This window comes from Juglans regia, chromosome 14 (genome assembly GCF_001411555.2).
Source record: "Juglans regia cultivar Chandler chromosome 14, Walnut 2.0, whole genome shotgun sequence".
NCBI classification, from domain to species: Eukaryota; Viridiplantae; Streptophyta; class Magnoliopsida; order Fagales; family Juglandaceae; genus Juglans; species Juglans regia.
In genome coordinates this window covers 3,006,420-3,030,417 of record NC_049914.1, presented here as the reverse complement: position 1 = coordinate 3,030,417, position 23,998 = coordinate 3,006,420, and the positions used below count along the sequence as shown (strand labels likewise).

At 35.5% G+C, this 23,998-nt stretch overlaps 5 protein-coding genes across 10 annotated transcripts; 1 reads left to right on the top strand and 4 right to left on the bottom strand.

Annotated features, from left to right (window-relative positions):
- The first annotated feature begins 462 nt into the window (after positions 1-462).
- LOC109015851 lies at positions 463-3,836 on the top strand. Its single transcript, XM_018998304.2, has 7 exons — positions 463-862; positions 1,590-1,685; positions 1,843-2,004; positions 2,110-2,173; positions 2,555-2,679; positions 3,200-3,313; positions 3,459-3,836. The coding sequence occupies exons 1-6, from the start codon at positions 503-505 to the stop codon at positions 3,266-3,268; spliced, it is 876 nt and encodes a 291-aa protein (XP_018853849.1). The 5' UTR covers positions 463-502; the 3' UTR covers positions 3,269-3,313; positions 3,459-3,836.
- A 358-nt stretch (positions 3,837-4,194) lies between these two features.
- On the bottom strand, positions 4,195-7,193 carry LOC109015863 (vesicle-associated protein 1-2). The gene is made up of 8 exons (XM_018998311.2): positions 6,975-7,193; positions 6,753-6,823; positions 6,555-6,636; positions 6,319-6,434; positions 6,039-6,203; positions 5,873-5,923; positions 5,624-5,701; positions 4,195-4,655 (listed from the first exon to the last, which is right to left on the bottom strand). The coding sequence occupies exons 1-8, from the start codon at positions 7,024-7,026 to the stop codon at positions 4,545-4,547; spliced, it is 726 nt and encodes a 241-aa protein (XP_018853856.1). The 5' UTR covers positions 7,027-7,193; the 3' UTR covers positions 4,195-4,544.
- Positions 7,194-8,742: 1,549 nt separating this feature from the next.
- LOC109015822 lies at positions 8,743-11,544 on the bottom strand. 4 transcript variants are annotated; one of them, XM_018998293.2, is made up of 3 exons: positions 11,395-11,477; positions 10,270-10,319; positions 8,743-10,023 (listed from the first exon to the last, which is right to left on the bottom strand). In XM_018998293.2, the coding sequence occupies exon 3, from the start codon at positions 9,935-9,937 to the stop codon at positions 8,948-8,950; it is 990 nt and encodes a 329-aa protein (XP_018853838.1). In that variant the 5' UTR covers positions 9,938-10,023; positions 10,270-10,319; positions 11,395-11,477; the 3' UTR covers positions 8,743-8,947. The 4 variants fall into 4 exon arrangements, with proteins under 4 accessions (XP_018853838.1, XP_018853831.1, XP_018853843.1 ...); XM_018998286.2 differs by having other exon boundaries at positions 10,191-10,319; positions 11,395-11,470; XM_018998298.2 differs by having other exon boundaries at positions 10,278-10,319; positions 11,395-11,470.
- A 1,540-nt stretch (positions 11,545-13,084) lies between these two features.
- Positions 13,085-15,659, bottom strand: LOC109015871 (probable serine/threonine-protein kinase PBL12). Of its 3 annotated transcripts, none has more exons than XM_018998331.2 (6): positions 15,581-15,659; positions 14,984-15,260; positions 14,752-14,893; positions 14,185-14,312; positions 13,949-14,072; positions 13,085-13,571 (listed from the first exon to the last, which is right to left on the bottom strand). In XM_018998331.2, exons 2-6 carry the CDS (start codon positions 15,206-15,208, stop codon positions 13,207-13,209), a joined length of 984 nt encoding a protein of 327 aa, XP_018853876.1. In that variant the 5' UTR covers positions 15,209-15,260; positions 15,581-15,659; the 3' UTR covers positions 13,085-13,206. The 3 variants fall into 3 exon arrangements, with proteins under 3 accessions (XP_018853876.1, XP_018853871.1, XP_018853864.1); XM_018998326.2 differs by lacking the exon at positions 15,581-15,659 and adding an exon at positions 15,454-15,549; XM_018998319.2 differs by lacking the exon at positions 15,581-15,659 and having other exon boundaries at positions 14,984-15,542.
- A 1,435-nt stretch (positions 15,660-17,094) lies between these two features.
- On the bottom strand, positions 17,095-20,296 carry LOC109015887 (SPX domain-containing protein 3-like). The gene is made up of 3 exons (XM_018998336.2): positions 19,921-20,296; positions 18,070-18,235; positions 17,095-17,833 (listed from the first exon to the last, which is right to left on the bottom strand). The coding sequence occupies exons 1-3, from the start codon at positions 20,164-20,166 to the stop codon at positions 17,466-17,468; spliced, it is 780 nt and encodes a 259-aa protein (XP_018853881.1). The 5' UTR covers positions 20,167-20,296; the 3' UTR covers positions 17,095-17,465.
- Positions 20,297-23,998: the final 3,702 nt, after the last annotated feature.

Genomic DNA, 23,998 nt, shown 5'->3' with positions numbered 1-23,998 from the left:
AAACCATTAAAAATGAGAAATATTTTAACAATAAAGAGATTTAAAAAAAAAAAATTCACAAATTGAAATAATTTTATATGACACATTAAATTTAATTTACAATAAAATAGTTTCATAATATAATATACTACGTCAATTATGTATTTTTTTCGTGAGATCTCTTTTTGTGATAAAACATTTATCTAAAAAACAAAAAAAGCCTGGATGAACAAATTTTATCTTTTTATTGGGTTGTTTTCTGTGAAGAGACGGGCTTGTTGTTGGGTTCTGTTATGTTAGCTATTTGTACAAGGTATGTGGTCCATTTGGGTGTACTAAGAGTACTTTGGGCTTCTATCTCTATGCATGGCTTTGGCCCAACAGATATTTTGGATAAGGCTTTTATCCCCTTGGCAATGCAATTGCAATTAAAATAGAGAAGGTCGAAATAAATATTTCAGGAATAATCGTATTTGACCAAAATATTTTAGAAAAGTTTCAGAACTCTCGAAACAAACCCAAAATGCCTACACAGAACCCCGAAGAAAGTGAATCCCGAACCCCCATCAGCAATGGCGGGGCAGAGTACGAGAAACAGAGGCTATCAAGAATTGCGGAAAACAGGGCGAGATTGGAGGCTCTGGGCCTGCCCAAGATTGCTTCATCGTTGTGGGGTTCAGCTCAAAAAGTGAGCGACGAGAAGACGAAGAAGAAGAGGAAAGGGAAGGTTAAGGACGATGGGGATGACGACGATGGCGATAAGGATTATAGACCTGATGAGGTAGAGGAGAGTCTGAGTTTGTCGAACGGGGAGGAAGCAAATGAGGATGGTGATGGTGATGATTATTTAGGTGAAACATATTCCGGGTCACGCAGAAAAAAGGTCGGTTCTTTCATCTTGGTGCGTTTGTGTGTGTGATTTACTATGAGTTTTTCTTAACTTGTGCGTTTCAATTTGCTTCCCATTTATTCTCCAAGTAATTTGTCATAAAATTTAATGAAAACCAGTCACAAAAAATTGCCGTAGTTGGTGATATCGTGAATAATGATACTGTGATGCATTGTACTAGTATCTTTCATCCAGGGGCAGGAGGAAATAAAGAGTTCCTGCTTTCTCTAGAGGGAGCTTTGGATAAATTCGGAATATACAGGCGTGAATTTGAGTGGCTAAGTCCTACGTCGAGTGAGTCGTTAATGTATGCCAATATGGTATGCCAAACCCTCACTTGAAGAACCCATATGCGTTTATATTCTCAGCAGAAGATTATCGATAGATGATAAGACTTGTAGAAGGGAGTATAAATTGTTCCTTTCTGAAATTTCGTCCTCTCATTTTCTGAAAACCAATCGAGCTTTGGATTGAAACATGCTGCAATACGACTTTAGTAAGAGAAGGAACTCTCACATAAGTAACTTTAACGGGGTAGATAATTAGTACAAAGCGTTCCACGCCCTTTCATTTATTTAGTATTAGAGTGAGTTTCTACCTGTCCCCGTTTATTTGGCTTTATTTCCACTCAGTAATTCTCTATCATACAGAGCCGTGTACTTTGTGGCTCTGCCTCGACCTAGTTTCTCAATATTTTCCTTTTTGCTTACTTTTACACCAGTTGAAGACTAAAGGTTCAAAACCTAAGAAGAAAGTTCCCGCTCAAAAGTTTTTGAGCAAGCCAGATTACAATGATGATGACGATGCATTAATGCAGGTAAGTTTCAATGGGTTCCTATAATAAAATCTTTTTTCCCCGTTGCCAGGTCTAGGTTGATTGGCTGTGTGAGTATAGACCATTAACCAACTGGTGCAGTAATGGCCTATCATGATTGTAAGAAAAAGTATACTGATTCTTTAGCATTCATATGCAGGCCATTGCTCTTTCACTGCAAGGTTCTGCAGGAATTTCGGGTGTGGTACATAGTGGGCCTTCAAAATGTTCTGAATTTGATGCGGTGAATTCTACTCTTATTGAAACAAAGGGAGCTAGCCATGTTCAGGAAGATGCAGGAAAGAAGAAGAAGAAGAAATCGGTTCGTTTTTGGGGCCCAAAATTAGTATTATGTGCATGAATCTTTTTCCTTTGTCTTCTTCTTCCTTCTCTTACTGCATCTGGTTTACATTTCATTCATGGTCAGCTGTTTTCTAGTCGCCTGCAAATGACAGAAGATGAACTGGTCGTGCATTTCTTTCTGTTTGATGGTAATTTCTGCTGCCAGACTTTCTGTGTATGTGTGCATGAGAGAGAGAGAGGTTTTCATGTGGGTTCAAAATCACACAATGGAAGCTATATTAAAACCTATGGGGGGAGAGGAAAAAATAATTTCTAAGGTTTGAGAAATGCAGGCATGAGTTTTTAACGTTCATATTAGCATATATGTTGTTTTTCACTTGGAAACAAATAGAGTATTTTGTGCTGAGACTTCAGTTTAGTTGAGACCTATATGATTTGATTGGTCTAGGTGGACCTTAGTTTTAGATCTTCTTATCTATCCAAAAAAAGGGAATGCCCCTACTCATGGTATTGCTCTGTTTTCCTCGAAGGGATTTTTGGTCATTGATGAAAGGAGCATTGGCTTGCAGATGCATGGAAAGAGGGCATAACCAAGAGGGATATAGAAAGAGTAGCAATTGCTCATGATTTTATGTGGACTGAGAAGGAGTTGGCTGATATGATTCATTGCTTTGATAGTGATGGAGATGGGAAGGTCAGTTCCTGCAGCTTTATGAGTTTATTTCGTTGTTTGACATAGAAAAAAATACTGACCAGTAATTTGGATCTCCTAAATGGTAAATAGACAAAACAAAAAATTAAAAAAGGGTAGAGAAGTAATTGAAGGGTTAAATGCAAATGAAGGACTTCTTATTTTACACTTTTTTTAGAGCTTCTGGTAAGATCATCAGCCTAATTGCTGATCTGGTACTCCCTAAGACACCAAAAGAAAAGAAAAAAGAGAAATAGAAACAAAATCTCTTAACTCACCTACATGTAAATATTCCTGTAAACTGAAGAACCCAGGATGCTAGTTATACTTCCATTTTCTGTTGCTATCATATATTGAAAAATATAGAAGAATGTGTTGAGATATTTGTGTAAATGGGAAACGTGTATCATGGTCATGTGTTTAGACTCTATCGAGTTTGCCAATACTGCGATGAATACATTCAGGTTTATGTTTCAATCTTCAGTGAATACAATTTGTATTTTGCTAACTGGTTTCATTGCAGCTAAGTCTTGATGATTTCCGAAGGATTGTTGGTCGATGCAACATGATAAAAGGGCCTGAAAGTTCTTGACGAGATTGAAGTCTTAACTTTTAGTTGAACAGATCAATTTTGCAGGTACAGGGGGCCGCTATCATGTGTGATATGATAATTCTACTCGAGATACACAATCTATTCATCTGTCTCTTCTCTTCTCTCTCTCTCTCTGTATTTTTTTTTTCCAAAAAGTTGAGATAGACTGTTTTCATCTTTTCTCCTGCAGGCAAGTAGGTTTTTCAAGCTCAGCAACACATCATACTTTGGAGAAGCAAGTTTTGGACATTTTAAAGTAACTTCGTAGCTGAGCTTTGCAAGTGTGCCTGAAACATATCGCCTTGTGAATTGGAAAAAGGCTACGTGTCTGTTGCATTGCTCTTAAGGAGCCGAGGACTTTTCGGATATGAGGAAAAAAACCTGCTCCGTTGAACAATCATCAATAAGTTTGTGTGTTTCCCGGATTTGATTTCTTTAGCTAGTGTTGTTTCATTCTGACAAATGATTGTTCTATTTGTCTCACCCTTTCTCGGATCTGTGACGATGATCTAAATATACGAAAGTCAGTAGTAGTCATATGACAATGGATGTTGGATTTGTCTGAGAATCCTGGTCGGTTGCCATGATGAGTTGCTCAACCCGAAGTCGATCAGTCGTGTTTGAACACGGTTCAAATCGGAAAGACAAAAAATTGAAATCAATTAATGGGAACCCCACGCTTTATTAGAATCAAGGATTCGGGGGACCTCCAACGGAATCTGGCATGTGTTTGAAAAAAGTATCACGCAAATAAAATATGATTCAGAAATGCTAGGGAAGTTGGGTAACTCAAGGTAATGATAGCAAGATAAGAGGAAAAAACACATTCCCATGTGCATTAAATAACAGCAGAAAAGGTTCTGTTTCGAGACCTTTGCCATGTTATTATTTGTTTTCACCCAAAAGGAAAATACAATCACTATTTCCATGCTCCAATAATTACCATCTGCGATTCAAAGCAAATTCAAAAAGTTTGAGGATGTTATCACGAAAAGATGTGTTCATGAAAGAAGTGGGTCACACAATGAATAATTTGGAGTTCTGCTGAGACAATTACAAAACCTGTAACCATAAACCATGTCTCTACCCTCAATACCTGCTAATACGAAGAAAAAAAGTTCCCTCCTTCGCACATCTCAAACCGTCCCTAACCTAAAAATAGGTTTGGCAATACAACATACAAGACTTGTCAGTCACACCTGTTTTCTTCTGTTTCTCTGCATTTCGTTTCCACCAAAGGGGGTGACTTGGCGGAATTAAGGATAAACTCAACTGCTTATGTCTTCTTAAGAAGATACCCCAAGACGATGCCGACCAAGCCAACAAGAAGCATGTATATAAGCGAGATACCACCGCGGCTTTTATTGGCTTCACGCCTCAAGAGCTCCTGTACATATATAAAGAATGCTTATTCTTTGATGCAGCAAATGTCAAACAATCTTTCCATCAATAACAAATGACAAGATTAACTATTTAATACATTTTAACCTCACTTCAAATTGGAAGTAATCGGAAGTAATCACAATTTGTACTTCAGACATATGACAGAGAGATGGAGAGCCAGTGATCTCCAAGGAGATGAATTTTAAACTTCCAACCAGCTATTGAAAAAGAAGATTTTTTTTCATACTCTTTTTTCCTTTAATTAAAGTTGGATACCAAGAGAACTGCAAAAATTATTTTTCTTTCAGATTGTCTTTTCTCTTTGTTTGTTTTGAGTGGATTGGAAGATATGGATAAAGATCATGAATTTAATGCGGCACCCAAGAAAAAAATCAAAGTCTCAGAGACCTGACCAGTGGCAATAAGGGAATGGCAGAAATAGTTGCAAGAAAAACCAAACACTGCCATACACTCGGCAAGACTTAAATCAGCATTCAGCAGTATTCTCCAATTCAAATTTAAAGATATTTCAGAACTTCGTGAATTTCTGCACTCATAAACTTCTTTCTTGCATATGATTTGAATCCAGTACATCAGAAAGTTTTAGAATGGCAGTAGCTTTAAATTATAACTACGCTTTTCTAGATTGACATCAATGAATAAGCAGAAAGGAATAATAACCTGTTAGCTACAACTAATACAATTCAAACTCAGATAGCTTCAGAAGCACCCAATAATCTCTAAAATTTGAGTACATTATTCTAATATGTTAATTTTCAATAAACAGTGGACTGAGAAAACTATAAAACAAATGCTTACAAATATATTGTATGGTCATTCTTATTTCTAAGATTCTTCCAAGTGAAATTTTTAACGTTAATCTTGCCCTCACAAAATCTCTAGAATATAAGAGTGCTTCAGAATCTCTTCAGCAACAAAAAGTTAAATTATTTGAGATACATAATCCCTTACCAGTTCTTGCAGGAGCTTGTTATTTTGCTGAACAGTAGAATTTTTCTCCTCAGTCAGCTTCGAAATAAGAGTCCTTGCCTGGAAGCATGAGTAACACAGACTTCAACTAATTAGAAGTTACTGCATCCTTCTCTTACAATCTTTGAAGAGAAATGATAAATATCCCGACTAATAAAAAACCGAACAAAAATACTTTTTATAGGGAAAAAATATTATATCTTTCAACATTAAATAGACAATACAAATTACCTCAGACGAGTTATCTTGGGGCTCATGTCGCTCCACATGAGCTCTTGAAGCCTATAAGAACAATGACATATGTAAAACACAGCCCTATCAAACTAGGACGAGTTTTCAAATATTCGGACGTGTAAAATAAACAAACAAAAGAGAAAAAAAAACATCAAATACTCACAGGTGTAAATTCAGAAGCATTCAGATTCCCATTATCGGATACCGAAGCCCTTGGTGAAGAACCTTCCTCTGACCCTTCTCGAACAGGCGATGGGGGTCGCGGTGGAGCAACATAAACAACCCTCAATTTGGACTCCTCGACGTTATGCCCTGACTCCTTATTGAACTAAAAGGATAAGAAACATACACCCATTTCCTTAATCTATATATATTTTTTCCAAATCAATAAGATAAAAGGTAACCCACATAAAACCACATAAGCGACTTGTTCTTATTAGTACCATTTCTGGGGTTATATCCTTCACGGTAGCTCCGGCACCTGTGACCACGCTTTGTAGCAGGAACTTGTCCTTGCATTGCATGTCCGGCGGGGCCTCCTTCTGTGCTTGCATTGTAACTGAAACGAATATGATTCGAAGAAAAAGAACCCATACACCATTGGTCATTTACATAGAGAGTAAATATATAAAGCAACTGATCTCACTAATTAAGCACAAGATTGAGGAGAGAGAGACACCTATAACATCGCAGGTAGACCTCGGCAACACAATTCCAGTATTGGGTCTCACACAGTACTTCTTTGGATTTGTCGTCTTCACCTACAGCAAGCACAAGTCCGTTTCACACAAATCAAAACTACAAACTCCCAGAGCACAAAAGTCCCCAAAAAATTGAAATAAAAATTTAAAATTGAAGGTGAATGATCCAATTCTACCTTGAATGCCACATAATTATCGGTCTTATTGGACAACTGCAGAGAGCTCGAGATCTGCTTCCTCAACTCAACTTTTTTTTAATTGCATAAACAAAGAAAAAAGATTATGAAAGAAAAAAACTGAACAAAAACTCGGATCCAAAAGCAGAATTTTTAAAAAAAAAAAGAAAATTGTAAAGAAAAAAAAATCATTTTAAAACATTTGTTTTTGGGAAAGCTTACAAGGGAATTCGAGCTCTTGAGGCTCGATGCTGAGAAGCTCGCCGGTACTCATCTTGATGCGATCGAAAAGAGTCCACCGGAGAGAGTAAAGCGGTTCTCCGTTAAGAGAGAGAGAGAGGAGTTCTCGAATTCGAGAAAGAGAGAGCTCTGCAAACAACGTGTGACAGAGTTGCTTGTGTCTGTCTTCGCTATCAAGTTGTTGTTGCCTCCGGTAGCCCAATTGTGCGGTTCATCCAGTTCAAATTATGGATACTTCCGTCTTTTTGTCTTCTTTTTTTCCTCACTTTTTATTAAACAAAAAATAGCATGCATTTGCAACAACAGGTAATGATTCGAGGGAAATATTCTAGCTCACATAAAAATAATTTTATAAATTAATATAAGTTAATATAATTAATCATATTATAAAATTATTTTTATTATAAAATAGATCTAATTAATCAAATTAAATCATATTAATTTATAAAATTATTTTTATATAATTTATATATAGATATAACAATAATTATGATTTAAAATGAATCGAATCACTTATCTATAGTTTAATTGCAAATTTATAAAAAAAAAATTGAAAATAAAATTTGAATTTAATTTGGCGAGAAGAATAAATTATTGTACAAGTGTAAGCTAATGATTCACGAAAAAAGTTGGGTATAAATTATTGGCTAATAAATATGTAGACCACAATTTGATGGCTAATAAATGATGTCAAAGTCAGGAACAAATTTGACGTTATTAAAACTATCCTGAATTGGGAAAAAAAAAAAGCAAAAATACTATTTTCATTTATTGGATTATAATTTATAATTATAGCTGTCTTATAACATGCACGTTTTTGTTTGTATATAATATTTTGTAATTTTTAACAATTTTATTGATCGATTAATTAAACAAAAAAATAATAATATTACCTTTTTGTTTTAATTTCTGTCATTCTCTATCACACAAATTATATATAATAAATTTCACCTCACAATCACCACTTTGATAGATCAATGTAACCAAGTTCTTCTATAAAGATCCAATTAAATCCCACTGGTGCCCATCGATGTGTTGCTTTTCCCATTTAGTTCATAACAATGACAGCTGAAAGAGACTCGATCGATGCTTCCAAAGACACCGCATTTGTGAGATTGCATGTGTTCAAACTCGAGTTGATGTGGCAAACACTGGAAGATGCCAACTAGTTTGACATGGATTTCACTGAGACGGTAAATATTGAGAACCTTAAAGATGTCGAACTACGAATAAAAGATGTTTCCAAATGTTGGGTCTTTGGACAAAAGTTACTTCGTTTTAATCCTAACGGTTGTTTGGATATAAAAATAATTTTATTTCATTTCATCATTATAATTTTTTTAAATTTTTATATAAAATATAATAAACAATTTAATTTTTTCAAATATCAAAATAATAATAATATTAAAAAGTAATATTTTAATAATATTTTATTCAATTCATCTAAAATCATCTTATCTTACTATCTAAACGAGTCCTAAGAGAAATAGAGAAAACAAAAAATAAAAACATAATAAAAAGGAAAAAAATGTAGTATATGGTCCAAGTTCTTAATAAATTTAACTAGAGATTTGGAAGTCTGACAACCTAGCTTCTCATTGAATATTCCTAAAAAAAAAAAAGAAAAAAAAAGAGCATCCTGCTTTTGACATTCCTTGCATTTGCAAGTAAACTTTATTCTGAGGAATTCCATTTGTAAGGAAACTTTACCCTCAACTCATCCTGGGATCGGCCCACACACTTGGACTGATTATCAGACAAAATACAATTTAATTCTAATAATTATATAATTATTGTGTGTATATGGCTAGATGTCTGCAAACATGAATATTAATGAAGTGAAGAACATGGTAACTGAGCCACGCAAACTTGAATTTACAATGTATTCACTTGTATACTCAAACATCTGTATAGGAAGCCACTTCTATGTAGTTTTCACTGATCTTTAGGCCTTCCTAACTATCAGCGGCAGAAGAAGTCTGTTGCTGACGAGCTCGAGAAGTGAAACCAGCAAACCAAGCCACCCTCATGAGCTGCACACCTAGAATCAGCACCCACCAGCATACCAACCCCCGGATCACATGCATAATCCATGCTGGCGCACTGAGTTCAGCCCCAAGCTTCAACCCCCTCATCAGCTGCAGTACACGGTAAGCCTCATACACAACAGGGGTCACCAGCCAAACGGGTGACTGCCAATGCCATGTGAGCATCTCAGTCAAAACTTGTACGAACAGAAGCAGAAAGTAGGGACCCAATAGAACAGCAGATGTGATGAAAGATAGTTGCGGTTGAAGGAAGGATAGTTGCGGTTGAAGGAAACCCTTTTGGGATCCATATAGCATCATCAAAGGAATAATAAATCCTGTTACAGTAGCAACCATGTTCCAAAATTGGTATGTAAAAGGAGCTTTACTTTTGCTCGCCTGTGTTGGTTGCTTTGGACGGGCACAGGAATCAGCCATGAGGAGAAAAAGGGTTGCGCCAAGATTGAAAATGCAATCAAGTCCGATCAATGAAAGCAAGCTGGCTATGTTAGGCCCAAGGAAGATGGAAGATATTGGGAGCCACAAGGTCGGAATCATGCCTGTAGCAAGTAGGAGAGAAGGGCCCAGAAGCCACATCGGCCATTTGAGGAACTGAAGCTGCACCAATGGCTGATTACTTGTGTTGGTGAGCTCTTTGGCGCTGGTTAATGCAACTTCAGCTGTGTTCTCAGAACTAAGGGTATCAAATATGTTGGTGGTTTTCTTCAACAAGTTGTCAGCAGCAGTCTCAGTGGGAGCATATGTGACTGGTAAAGAAGGTTCCCATGGAGTCGATTTTGTGCAGCAAACAGGGGGGCGTCTAATTCGAATTTGAGGGAAGTTGAGATGGAGCACATTTGAGGATTTAAAAAATTTAAAGCTTCCAGGATGGATGTGGGGAAAAGTAAGAGTTGACATTGTAGATTGTGGTCTGGCTAATGATTCGATTCCTCAGTTTATGGTCCAACTTTTGCAGATTTAGCCACGACTATGCTTTCCATTCCCTGAAACATATTGAGTTGAAAAACAATGGAAAAATGAGAAATAGCAGAATCCATTGGAAGAAATAGGAGAGGTAAACAGAAAACGGATGTAAATAAAAAAATATTGACAAGAAATTAATTCCTTCTAAGCGGGCAAAAGCAGAAGAACATAGAATTATCTGCTTTACAAGGAGATCTCCTTTACAGATCCTTGCAGATTTCTCTTATTGATAAGCTACACATGCATCAAGTGGATAGTCAACTCACGAGCGCACCCCATAGTCTTGTGGGTGGAAGAAGAACAATTGGAGCTAGAGCTACACACACAACAACTCCAGCATTAAAAACACAAAATATGAGTTCCTATTAGAGAATATATATTTGTCTTCCCACCGCTATCAGTAATGAAAATGTATAGTTAAGGAACTCTATTTAATTATAAGAACAGGATACTAAAACGCCTACAAAAAATAACAATCTAGAAATTATTGAAAACTTATATGACAGTTGTCAGAATGATTCTATAGTTATCGGCACAATCAAAACTTCTTCCACAAGAAATCAATTTGGAAAGGACCATTGGAAAGAAGTTAACTCTATGTTCTATTAACGCATAACGCATCTCAAGACCAAGCCTCTATGAAGTAAAATACATTTAGAAACCAACACAATGGAAATCTGGATCTTGTTAAGTTAAAACATGAAATATACTTACTCGTGAAGAATTAAAGCTTGAGGACAACTTCTCATAAAGCAATTTAAAACCATAAGTATGTGTGCGTAATATATATAAGATGTGCCTCTTGACGTAAAAAAAAAAAAAAAAATTATAGAGGATAACTCAAATTCAATAGTCTTGCCTTAAATCTGTCATTTCATCAGTACAAGCACTTAACCAAGACAGCGTGCTAATGTTTCTGCACGAGTGCTTTCATACTTTATCAGTATGTGTAAGAATGATCTCCTTTATGCCGTCCCAAATTTATATAACTTCTCCAAAGACGCCACAAACATGAATTATGAATAAAATACATATCAGCGATTTATTATCATGCCTTTCTCATGATAAGAGTAGTTAACCAGATCCTCAAACCGTTGGATGTTTCCCTTTTTTTCTTATTAACCAAAGAAACAAAACTAAAATCAAGCTAAATACATGAAAGGACCATCTTTAACTCCATACTTCAGTTACTCTCTAAGACCCAGCACCCAACAATAACCACGAAACAGAGACAGTTAAAAAAATACGACTCTTTTTCCTAGTTTTCCTTTTCTTTTCTGACTCAGTTCTGACCAACCATACAGGGTATAACGAAACACAAATGAATTATGAAAGAAGATAAATAGGAACACAAGTGATGGGGAAGATGAAATTAGGGCATGGAATTTTACCTCTTCCAGAAAAGCCTATCCGAGACTCCGCCAATTAATCGAGGAAATCAATCAGCTCGTGATGGACGTTCTCGTTTGTCCGCAACGTTACAGAGCCGAATCTTGGAGAAGATCTTGGGCCTGTCTACGTTATGGGTTGGGCTACAAAGTGGATCGATCTTTGCAAATTGGTGACTGTTTTTTAATAGAGTAATATTATGTACAAGATCTCAATAAGTTTCTACATAAGTTGTTTGTAAAAATATAACTCTTACTAAAATAAATAATGTTTTTTATACTATTAATTAAAAATGGGGTATACTTTTTTACAAAGATATATACAATACTTATTTATTTAAAATTTATACAAATCATTTATCTTTTTAAAATTTCAAATATGATGACGAGTAATGATAGAATGTTTTCAATGCATCGTGGATGATCGACACCTTTATCAAGGAGGCGTCGCCTCAGTTGGAAAATTTTTATTCCTAAGCCTCATACACCACACACCATCTTTTTTATGATTTCTTTAATTTTATTCTCTTATCAAATGTGTGGTATATGAATTATGAGTAGAATAATTTAATTATTTTAAAAATAATAAAACCAAAAAAAACTTTAAAAAAATTAAAGAAAATAAAAAAAATTATGGTGTATGATGTATGGGCTTATGAATAGCAATGCTCCCTCAATTGGGAGAGTTCCCCTCCACTTCCACGAGTGCTTCCTTTGTTTTTATTTAAAAGTCAATTTTTTGAGTTTTTAAATTGATTTTTTAAAGAATATTTTTAATTAATTTTTAATTTTTAATTTTTAAGTGATGACGCACGTATAATCTTTATGACAATCATGTTTTAAATTGAGGATATTTTTATGAATGTATATTATTTTTATAGTTAATTTATAAAAATATCGTTAATTTAAAACAATGTACATAAAGATTATACGTGTATCGTTTTCTTTTTTAATTGTTTGTTGTTTTTACTTTATTGATTTTATTCTATTTTCAATTGTTTATGTTTTTTATATAAATGAGAATGAGATGAGATGAAATGGAATGAAAGTTGAATAAAATATTATTAGAATATAATTTTTGTTTTGAAATTTAAAAAAGTTGAAATGTTTATTATATTTTTTGTGAGAGTTTAGAAAAATTATAATGATTAGATGAGATAAAATAATTTATATTGTGTAACTAAACAAATTTTATTAACTTTAAAATGATGAGATGAGATGAGAAAGTTGTAATATTTATTGGCTTTGAAATGTTTGGTTCGGAGTGTTTTGACTCCTTCGAGTTCTAAGCACTTAAAGCAGTATTGCTCTTTTATTTTTTTCTATAAGATGTGATGAGATGGGATCAGAAAGTTGTAATGTTTATTGGTTTTGAAATGTTTGGTTGTGTGTGTTTGACTCCTTCGAGTATTGCTCTTTCTTTTCCTTTCCTGTATTCTTTCAAGTATTTTGAAATGTTCTATCTTGGTATGTTGCAGTATGTTTGGACACGTGACATTCATCTATTCTTAAAAAAAAAACTACTAAAATTTTACGAACAGAAATGCATGAAATTTGTATCAGTTCTACTGTCTGTATAATCCCTTCCATTTGCTTTACAAAAGAAGTCATTACTGCCCTTATCAGATTCCTTGCACAGCGCCAAAACAGGTGAACAAACGATTTATAATGCATTAGCTTGAAGATAATCGTGAAGAAAACCTGATTGTACGACTTTTATATACAAAAACTACCAAAGTTCGAAGAAATATAATAATATAAAGCTGAGTGTAAGTCCCTAAAACCTGATCTATTCCACATGCACATTGCATCATCTTAAAACTTCTTGTCCCTTTTGTGAGATCTTGAATCACCAAGACGTTGAAACATAAGTAAATTTTCAAGTCGCTTGACAACATCTTCCATAGTAGGACGGTTCAATGGAAAGAACTCAATGCAATGCATCCCCAACTCAGTAATTGCTATACCATCTGCAGCATGATAGCCCCAGTCTTCTTGCAGGGATTTGTGGACAAGAGAACTCTGGGGTTTATATTCCATCTTAGCCCAAACATGTAGCAGGTTTTCGAGTACCCGGTCGGGTTGTTCCTGTTTATCCCATTCAGAAATTCTTTTGGCTATTAGTCCCAGGAGAATGACACCAAATGAATATACTTCACAGCTTGTTCCCCATTCACCTCCTGCCATGCACATTTGTCTTCAACTTTTGAGTTTTGAGGTACCATGATAACTACTAATTGACTAAAACTGTCAAGAAATAAATCGACACCATTATCAAGCTGATCTAAATTAACAAGATATCAAACCAAATTGAGTAAAATCATCTTTGAGATCTATTCAAGAGAGAGAGGTAATTTGACACTTCTTTTTTTGGGTAAGTATTTGCCACTTGACCACAACTTTGATAGGCAGAAATTCCTAATGCAGAGGTTATTAAGATATTGTATAGAGAGTTTAGTCCACGAATGAAACTCGGCAGTTACGTTGAAGTAAGAGAAATATGATAGATGCTGGTAGTGAAGAAGAAAATTCAAAAGAAAATAGGAAAAAGACGTACCTCGTAGAGCAAAATATGGATCAATACAGCGAGTTGGTATTGCTATTTGCTTCTTTTTGGCACTCATTTCACCAATGACCCATTTGCCAATTAATCCAAAATCAATTAATTTTGAATTGAGATCCTGAAAATCAACAAAATATGAAACTTCTACCATCAAGACAAACTGCAATGCCTCAGAAACCCAGAAAAAAAGGGGGGTTCTAAAAGTACATGTTTTAAGGAAGAAGTCGAACCCAATCGAGCATTATATGAGATGGATTGATACTAAAGACCAGATACGGTTTGTCCTGTCCATGAAGAAATTTAAGGAGGCGTGCAAGTTCAAGAATAACATTCATCCTCTGTTGCCAGTTGAGATCATCTGTATATGAGTAGTATATCAAGCAATTAGAAAATGGTGTCTCAACAAAATATCTACAGCAGAATATGAGATTCTAAATCCCCAAACATATATTATATGATGCAGGAAACTTGAGCAGGATTTCAAACGATATCAATTTATGCAAAACTGAGCGTAAAACTTGGCATACACGCGAAGTTATCGTAACCTCATCTTGTGTTAGACTTGATGTAGATGTACATCACCAAGTGCAAATCCATCTTCTCATGATGGATTCACATCGCACAAACTGGTTTTGCAGAAAATACGAATTTCTTAGATACGTGTTGATGAAGTGTCCCCCACCCAAAAAAGTTACCAAATTTCTCATTTTTTTTCCATATAAAAAGGATTAAAATTAAATTCATTTCAAGAATTCTCACTTGGAGGAGCAAAAATACGCAGGTTCGATTGGGTGTACCTTTGACCATTAGGTTATGCAGTGTATCTCGTGGACTGATATCATAAACAACACCCTTTACTTCATCACAGCAATAACCAATCAGTTTTGCCAAGCTGGGATGACTATTCATTGCAGGATTTGTTAAAAATTCTACTTCTTCCTGCAACACAAACCGAATCCAAAACTATGAACAACCTGCAAAGTCAAGAAGAGGAAGTGAGAGAGAGAACCAGCCAAGTCAAGAACTTACTTTGACCGTCAAGCACTCATCATATGCGAGGGGCGTGGATTCGGATTTCCTATCCCACGTCTTTACCGTCACATCTCGGGCTTCTTCTCCATTCATGCCTCCTTTAATCTTTCCTGAATATAATTTTCCAAACTGGATAACACCAACCAGGTTCTTCTCGTTGAAATTATTGGTGAAAGCTTTCAAGTCCTCCGATGTAAACACTTGTAGCTTTGTTGAATCCATCTTATTGCCACAAAGCTCTCCACATGAAAGATCTTCGAACAAAAACTCAGAACTAAACAAATATACGAGGAGAGAAAAAAGAATTACATATAGCAGAGGTATTTGATAATCATAGGATATAGAAGAAGCATGTCAATCTCCGAAAGCTGTGCCTATAGTCGTATTAGGGAGAGTAAAGATTTTAGCATAATACGAAACGGTATCTTGGGGCGACATCATGCAAAGTCAAATTCCACATAAAGAACCTCTGCAATCACGGCTTGAGATGTGAGAGACCATGTGAAGCAGAGCAGAAACCGAAAAATGAAGAAGTTAGATGCAACTTAAGGAACGACCACCCATGTTTCGGCCTTGAATTCAATTAAGTATTACCTGGAATATTAAATATTATCCACGTTCCATCCTCAAACGTCAATGGCAGAGTAATAATATATTAACCCCCAAGTCTTTTTCACCTTCTTTCCCACGAGAAGTCAGTTGTCACTTGCAATATTCTACGATTCTGAGCATTGTAGCCACCCTTGACTGTGCCGATCCTACATTAAAAATCTTCTAGTTGCCTAACTCCCACAATTTTGTAGTTGACTAATTCCGAGCTTTATCGTTGCTGCAGATACGGGAATTCTTTATGCACGTTGGGTTCTTGAAAAAAAAAAAAAAAAAAAAATAGTTATAGGGTTACTACCCATTTACTATTTACATGTATTTTAAATTTATTTATTTATTTTTTAAGTATTTTTTTAATATCTGTAATTATTAAAAAAAATTAAAAAAATATATAATTTTATTAATAGTCACTTTTTTAATATTAAATAAAATTAAAAATTAAATACAAAATTAAATACAAAAAAATAATAAAAAAGTAATAATCCTATCATTTTTTATAAAAGGGAGATTGTCCATTCAACACGGTGGGAAGGATATTTTTCCTTTGGCGGGCCAAGCGAATTCCTCTCCTAAAAGGCCCTGGGCCAACCTAGCTCGCGTGCGGCCTAACCCTGCAAGTGTTATAGAAGGACTCGGGCCCAACCCGTGGGTTACGTGTCATGGAGGAGAAGACCATCAGAACGCTCATGCGTACCGCTGCCCACACACCCTGTAGAAGATCACGCCGAATTAAATGTATAGAGACAACAAGAAGCAACTATGACAGCTGGAGCCACCTTTGTCCAAGAATTTTGATAGTGGGGCACACCTTCCCCACCTGCCACAGGGAGTGAAAAGAGGCATACCATTCCGCTTATGAAGAGGCAGATAGTTGCCCAGCGCGGCGCACAAACAACTCAATGATAGTAAAGTGGGGACCCCTCGGCCTCAGTCGGTTATATAAACCCACCTCCAGGCGAAAGGGATTTCTTCTTCGATTTTGGTCTTTAGGAAAGCTTTGTGAGTTCTCTTCTTTCCGCGCGACACCATCACATTATACGCTAACAGAGGTGTCACACGCACCCCGAGCCCTCACCTTCAAGTGTCTTGCAGGTCCGTTGCATTGGTAGGAGAAACCAGCCGAGGTACGAAACACGTCACAAACGCACGGGTTAGGGTCACCTTGAGAGAGAGAGAGAGAGAGAGAGAGAGCGCACAAAAGGCAAGTCTCCTACGGCCAAAAAATGACGTGCAAAAAATAAACAAGCAGAGGCTTATGCCCTACTGTATGACAATCTGAAGATGCAGAATGAATAACCAGTATTCTTTTTGGCAAAAGACATAACCATAATCATATGTAACTCTCCAAGCATACATTGCAATCAAATGGCTGCATTGAACATGGAACAATTAACAAGCCTTTGTCGTACAAGATTGGCCGTAAGTGATGTCAACAGATTTTGTTAGGGTCACAACTCATAGCTAATAATCTTTCTGAATAAGTATTTGCTCTGGATGACTGGATAATAATGAAAGGGTATATTATTCCTCAGCTATGGGGAGAAAATCTAACACAGTACGCTTCCGAGATATATTCTAAATTACATATCAACGCCATCAGAACAATTTCTGAACTTGATGTACCGAACACTTGACATCAAATTTACCAATCCGGTTACCATCCAAAAGGAAATTTACTAATCCCTACTACAGCATGGATCCCCAGAAACAAAGTTTTTTTTTTTTTCTCTCCTAAGCCCCAAAAACACACTAGGAAGTATGAAGTTATTAGCCAACAACGTGTTATATATATACACACACGTATACACACACACACACATATATATATATATATATAAAACTGTTGTAGTTTGATAGATTTCATCTCTTATTAGATAATGGGTATAGGAGAGTTGAGTTGGATTGACTGAGTGAGGTCGGAGTCCGGTAAGTTCAGAGGAGGCAGAGAGAAGTGACCATAAGTAGAGCTTCCTCTTCTGATGTCTTGCATTGTCTGCAAGGCTGCAACAGTGTTCCTGAAAATTCCTTCTTCAGCAACTGTTATGGCTTGTTTTGGTTCTCTAGTTTTCTTTCCATCCTCAGCTGGGAATACTGCTTCTATGGTGCTTTCGCATTCCTTCACCAGTTTCGAAATAAGATCTGTTGTGAAAAATGGCTGCTGTAATACCTTCTGAATGAATGGCAAACGCAAAAGGCCTCCTGTTCGCTTGTCATACTTCTTTAAGATCTTGGCCAGCCCTACAAAACACAAACTTTTATTATTAATTGCAATTCTGGTTCTGAGTTTAAGCTCTCTCATCAACAACACTTTTTAGTGGGTGCCAGACCTTTGAATTTTGAGTACTTGTTCAAGCTTCTGAAAATGTTGATAACATAAAAGAAAGAACCGATAAAAAAAGGGATGGCTTTCTTTGCTTAAAATTTGTTCCAAAAAATAATTGAAGAGAGCTTAATTAGCCTGATTTGATCAGTACCTGTGTAATTGACATTGCTGTAGTTTACTAAAAGCACCATTTCACCGTGAAAATCAACGATATCTTTCCTGATCTTTGCCATTTCATCTTTATAATTTGCCTCTGAAGGCTGACTCCCATTCTGTCCCCATATATCAACCACTCTCTGGATCCTCTGTTGCAACTCCTGAATTCGTAAACACATTGATCAAATTCATTCGACTCCTTTTTTACTTTTCTAGCGTGAGGATTAAACTATATTTTTACACTTGAGTGTGAATACAAACACAAGCAAGATAGAGAAGTTCTGGCCCCTGATATATGGAGCTCATTCTAAAATCCCTTTAAGTAATTTACCTAAAACAGATTAGTAGATGTCGGTAATATGTTTCCAAATGTCTTGGACAAAAAGGAATTTCATAAAAATAAGTCTGTGGTTTGATATAATACGTCATATTGTAAAATATATTTAACGTATCATATAAAATTAAGTTAATTTGTGAGTTTATTTTTATGAAATATCTTTGCACCTGAAGTACTTCTTGAATGAAAAAAAGTATTTCATATTTCAATATGTGTTAAATAAATTTCTTATTATAATATGTTCTCTCACATTCCAATTCATTTTAGGTTCTCGGTTTTTATTTTTTATTTTTTTGGGGTAAATAAATGATTAATATTGGACACAACATCATATTTTTTTTTCCCTTTCACCAAGTTTTTTTTACTCAAATTAAACGGTCTTTCTCTCCTTTCTTACAAACTTGTCATGCATTTTCATTAGATCTGTCAAATTTCTCAACGCTATCATACATGCAAACATTTTTATTTAAAAAATTTGCAAATGGGTTATTGAGTCAGTATGTTTATGCGAAAACGACAAGCAATCAAAGAAAATCTTCCGTATGAGTAATAAATCGACATTATCATTAGCTCCGTCGAGTTTCCACATAGTACTTGTGCATAATTCCAAATTCCTCATTACCCTTTATATATACCATATCGAATCATAGCATGTAAATCCTACCTTTACATATATATGCTCCTACATGAAGAGAAATAAATAAAGAAAAGAGGAAAGCTTATTCCTTTGTCCACCGTATTTTATTTTTTAAGTAAGTATCCAAATTCTCTACGAAACACTTTTGTTTCCACATGATATGTATATCGATCACACACAAATCCATTATCCTTTGGCATAAAAGAGTTGTGAGTGATTTAAGCCAAGCTCATTAGGAGGTATACGAATCACTCTATCTACTATTAACAACTTATTACCTATATTTCCACGTTTTATTTCCAAATAACTTTTTAATTTCACATTATCTTCATTCCAATTATTCCCTAATCTCGAATTTGTTCCAGCTCAATGCATAAGTAGTTCTAGGACATAAACGATGCTATTTGAAGCTGGGAAAAAATATATACTTGGAAAAGTTTTCCAAGTAATTAACTTCGCTGGCCATCTTAACGACGACGAGTGTCATTTTCCCATCATCCAATCGCGGGATAAGAAAGTGGGTCTCGTCTCGGCCGGGGATCCACGTTAATCGTGCACTAAACTTCCCAATAACTGACCCGTGAAGCTGAAAAAAAAAAAAAAAATTGACCCGTGACTCTTATTCCTACCACCCAACAGTGTCCAACCGAGTCAATCACGAGTTTACATGAGTTGACCCGGCCAAATCTTTTCAACAAATATAACAAAGAAAAACAACATTAAAAAAAAAAACAAGACAGATAGTGAAAACGAAAGTACGCCCCTGAAGCTCGGTTTAGGTTTGCTTCCATTCATTAACCTATTCAAACAAAACTAGTTTGATCGTTTTTTAGTTCTGAACCGACTGCTTGCTGAGGAAGAAAACACGTTACCTTATGCCGGATAACGAAATCCTCTTCCTGCTCCATGAAGAACGCGTTGAACTTCTCGATCTCATTGTTCAGCAAGTACACAAACTCCTTTTCGGCCTTTCCGTACTCTAGCGACCCATTCGACTGCGTCGGAGACGAAGATATCTGCCGAACAAGCTGCTTCAACTCCTTGTACGACAAGAACTTGTCCCGCCACCCCGGCAACGTTTCTTGCATTTGTTGTTTCAGCCGTTTCCCAAACTTCATGGGTAACTCAAAATCTTTGTAAATGATAATAAATAAACAAGGCCCGAGATCAACAATGGGGGTTCTAGAGACCGCGCGATGAGGTGAGGAGAAGAAGAAAAAGAAAAGGTAGGGTTTTTATTAGCAGATGATTTGTAGAATATTATGGGAGCATATGCTTGTCGTGATGAAGTGGCGGTTATAAAAGGTATAAACGAGTCGTTGAAGTAAAAAAATTCTGGGGCATATTCGGTTGCTATTTGGTCATACTTAAGACCACAGTTTTGTGAGAGAGAGAGAGAGAGAGAGAGAGAGGACTTTTCTTGTGCGGAATTATATGCCATGGTTGATTTAGTAGGTAAATTAAGTGGGATTGGGTGGAGGTTGGTCTAGTCTGACATGGCGGTGAGCTCGAGAGTCGATTGGAGTGGGGCGTACAGTGGGGTGGGGGCCTAGGTGTTGTGAATTGTCACTTTGATGGGTGGGTGAGAGAACGGCTGTGATTGTAGAACTGTAGTGCAGCAAAGAGAGATGTGGGAACTGAGAAGAGGATGATTCGAAGGAATCTACGAAGAATCGCCGATGGAAATGGAAAAGTAGTGAAATTAATGTGACCTTGACAAAGTTGAGTATCAAACCAAATAAGGGAATATGTGTATTTTGAACTCCTAGGAAATGTTCTAGATTGTAAGGTTGTGGAAAATTCTAAAATTTTCGACTCTGTTCGACATTCGTTTCAATTCTGACTCTGATAAAGTCGGAGTGGTTGGAATTCAGAATCAACATTCAGAGTAGCTCCAAATAAGGAGTCAAAGTAGGAGTTCAGAGCTTCTTGGAGCTCCAAACTTTGACTCCGAATTTTTTTAATAAAACTTAGATGTAAAATGAATATCTGGATTTTTTTAAAAAAAATTAAATGGAACAACGTCGTTTTATCACACGGGGGGTCCAAAACGTAAGACCCCCCTTCCCTTTTTCATTCTTCATTCTCCCTTCTCCCTTCTCTCTTGTGTCTCACGTCTGAACCAGTGAAGCTCGACCTCGCCGCCTCGTTCCCTCTCTATTGTCGTTGTTCCTCTTTGCTCCTCTGTAGTGCGCAACTTCAATCCCAACTTCAACCTCCGTTCAGCTTCAGCCTACGGTGAGAGTGAGGGGTTCTGAGCCCTAAAATTAAATCAAGCAATTTAATTTTATGTATACGTCTCTTCCGATACTCATAGCATGCACGTCTGAGTAATTTGTTGTGATTCTTGTGAATTAGTTTTATAAATTTATAGTAAAGAAATGTGTTTGAGAAAATATATGATGTGTTTATCAGTTGTGTTGTATGCATGCAACGTGTTTAATAAAATGTGTAAGAGATGTTAGCTCTTCAAAAATCAATGTATAAATTTGTAAATGAGTTATTTGAATCAAAAAATGAGCTCTCTGCATTTAAGGATCACATAAGAGACTTCCTTATGCAATGAAAAGAATTCTCTGCTCAGTCCTTGTCAATGCAGTTCTTGACCAATTTCTTCTTCTAGTCTGTCCCTTTCATTAATTAATTTGAGACTCGCACTTTTGTGAGCAATAGACTGATTAGTACTGGTATATATATATATATATATATATATATATATATATACATGTACGTATATAGTATATACCAACATTTCATGATGAGATATTGGTAGTTTAAAGGTAGCTACACATGGAAGAAAAATTTGCACAGATCATATTGATACTAAAAGATCATATTCAAATTTCAAAGTCACGCAGCTAAAATTGAGCTTCCAAAAAAAAATTATAAATTTAAAAGTTGAAAGTGTCTTGACATCACTAAAATAGTCCGGAAGTTTAAGTGAAAAAATATATATATAATTATATATATATTTTGCGTATTGTGTTGATGATCTGTTATGACTTTTGAGAGCATGCAACACATTTATTTTGGCTCATAATGGAAGGACATGGATATAACCAATGGACTATTAAGATTTGAGTAAAATCCGTATTTAATATTTATATAGTTATATTTTAAAGCTAAGTCAATGTTGTTATTACATTATAAATGAGACTGTTATAACTTATGACTATATCATACATGTTTTTAAACTATTGTATTTAAGGTTTTTTTTTTTTATCTTTTCAATATTTTTTTTTACAGGTTTGGACTTGGACTTTGATGATCATATTTATGTAGTTATATTTATGTAGTTACATTACATTGTGCTCGATCCGAGCAAAGACTGAAACAAGGACCCACCACATGATACTCTTATTTAAGCTGCATTGATTTTTGTCTTTTTCTTTTTGATATTCTCCAATATTAATTATTTTCTTTGCAATTAGGATTTTGGTCAATCGAGTCATTTAAAAACTTTTATTAATATCAGATTCTTCATTCTTTTGTCGCTAGTAAAGTTTTGATATATATGGTAGTACTAGCACCCCAAAGGCATTTTAATTTGTCTTCACAACGTCTTATATACACAAAACAAACGTCCTAAGCCTGTAAGAAACGTAGAGAAACAAACTTCCTAGCCCAATAGAAGGTTGGACTCCGAACAGAGGTCGGAGCTTCGACCTCCGATTGGAGTCGGACACCGACTCCGTTTGGAGTTGAAGTTGGAGGAAAAATTTGGCTCCGACTTTGTCGAAGTCAAATCTCAATCCTACTAGATTGTAGCATGGGTCCGGGTAGTTTTCACTTTTCAATTAAGGCCTCTTGCTCACAATCAAGAGAATCTTTTGAATCAAATGTTATATACAAGGTCTAATTTCTAAATGAGAGAATTATATTTAAATTCCCGCAATCCCTATATAAAAAATAAAAAAGAGGTTAAGATTATAAAAATGATATCTTATCTATATCATTTCTTTAAGATTCCAACCCCCGTTCGCCCCACCTCGCTTGGATGCGAGGGCCCCGCCCCGCATTTAGTCTCCCTAGCGTGGGCTGGCGGGGAGGGCCCAACCCTCCCCGTATTTATCCCTTCTGCACTTATATATTTTATTATATAAATAAATATATTTATATTATACATATTTTTACATATTTATTATTTTTACTGTATATAAATCTAATAATATGTATTAAGTATAACTTTTACTTAATATTTTATGTAAGTTATAGTGTAGTAGGGTGTTCATTTTATAAATTAACAAGGTAATACAAGAGTCACACATTACTTAAGTGTGAGACTTGTATTGTGAAGATAATTTATAAAAGGGTCACCCCTTACTACACTACAACTTACATAAAATATGCATTAACAAAATTAAAAACTACTTAGTTTTAAAATTATAGTCATATTTACAAATTTAAATTTACAATTTAGGTTTAAAAATGTAGTTTTCATCATTTTTGGACCTATAAATAATTTTTGAATCTAGTGGATTATAGTTCATTATTGTAATTTTAATTTACAATAATTTTCATTATTGTACTCCCGCCCCCGATATGCGTGGGTAGGGAGGGGCTACCCCGCACTGTATGGTATAGATAGCACCCCTAAGTAGCGTTAACAAGAAAATTCACCAGTGTACTTTGTTTTACTTAGTAGAGATGTTTGGTGTCTTCGCGGAATATTGTTCATGGGACTTAGAAAGGAGAACGATGATAAACAAGACTAGGGGATATGTGATTTTGGAGGTGCTACGAAATGCCCTTAGTTATTCTTTGGCTGCCAAAAGGAACTTCATTCAAATATGTGATTTGATTTTAGTACCAAGTAAATGACAGATATAAAACAACAGGCCTTCGTGGTTTAATGGTTGAGATGAGTGCCCTTTTGTACCGAATATTGGAATCAATAAAAGGGACTCTGATTACATCATTAATTAGGCTTCAAGAAGTTGTCTTCTTGAA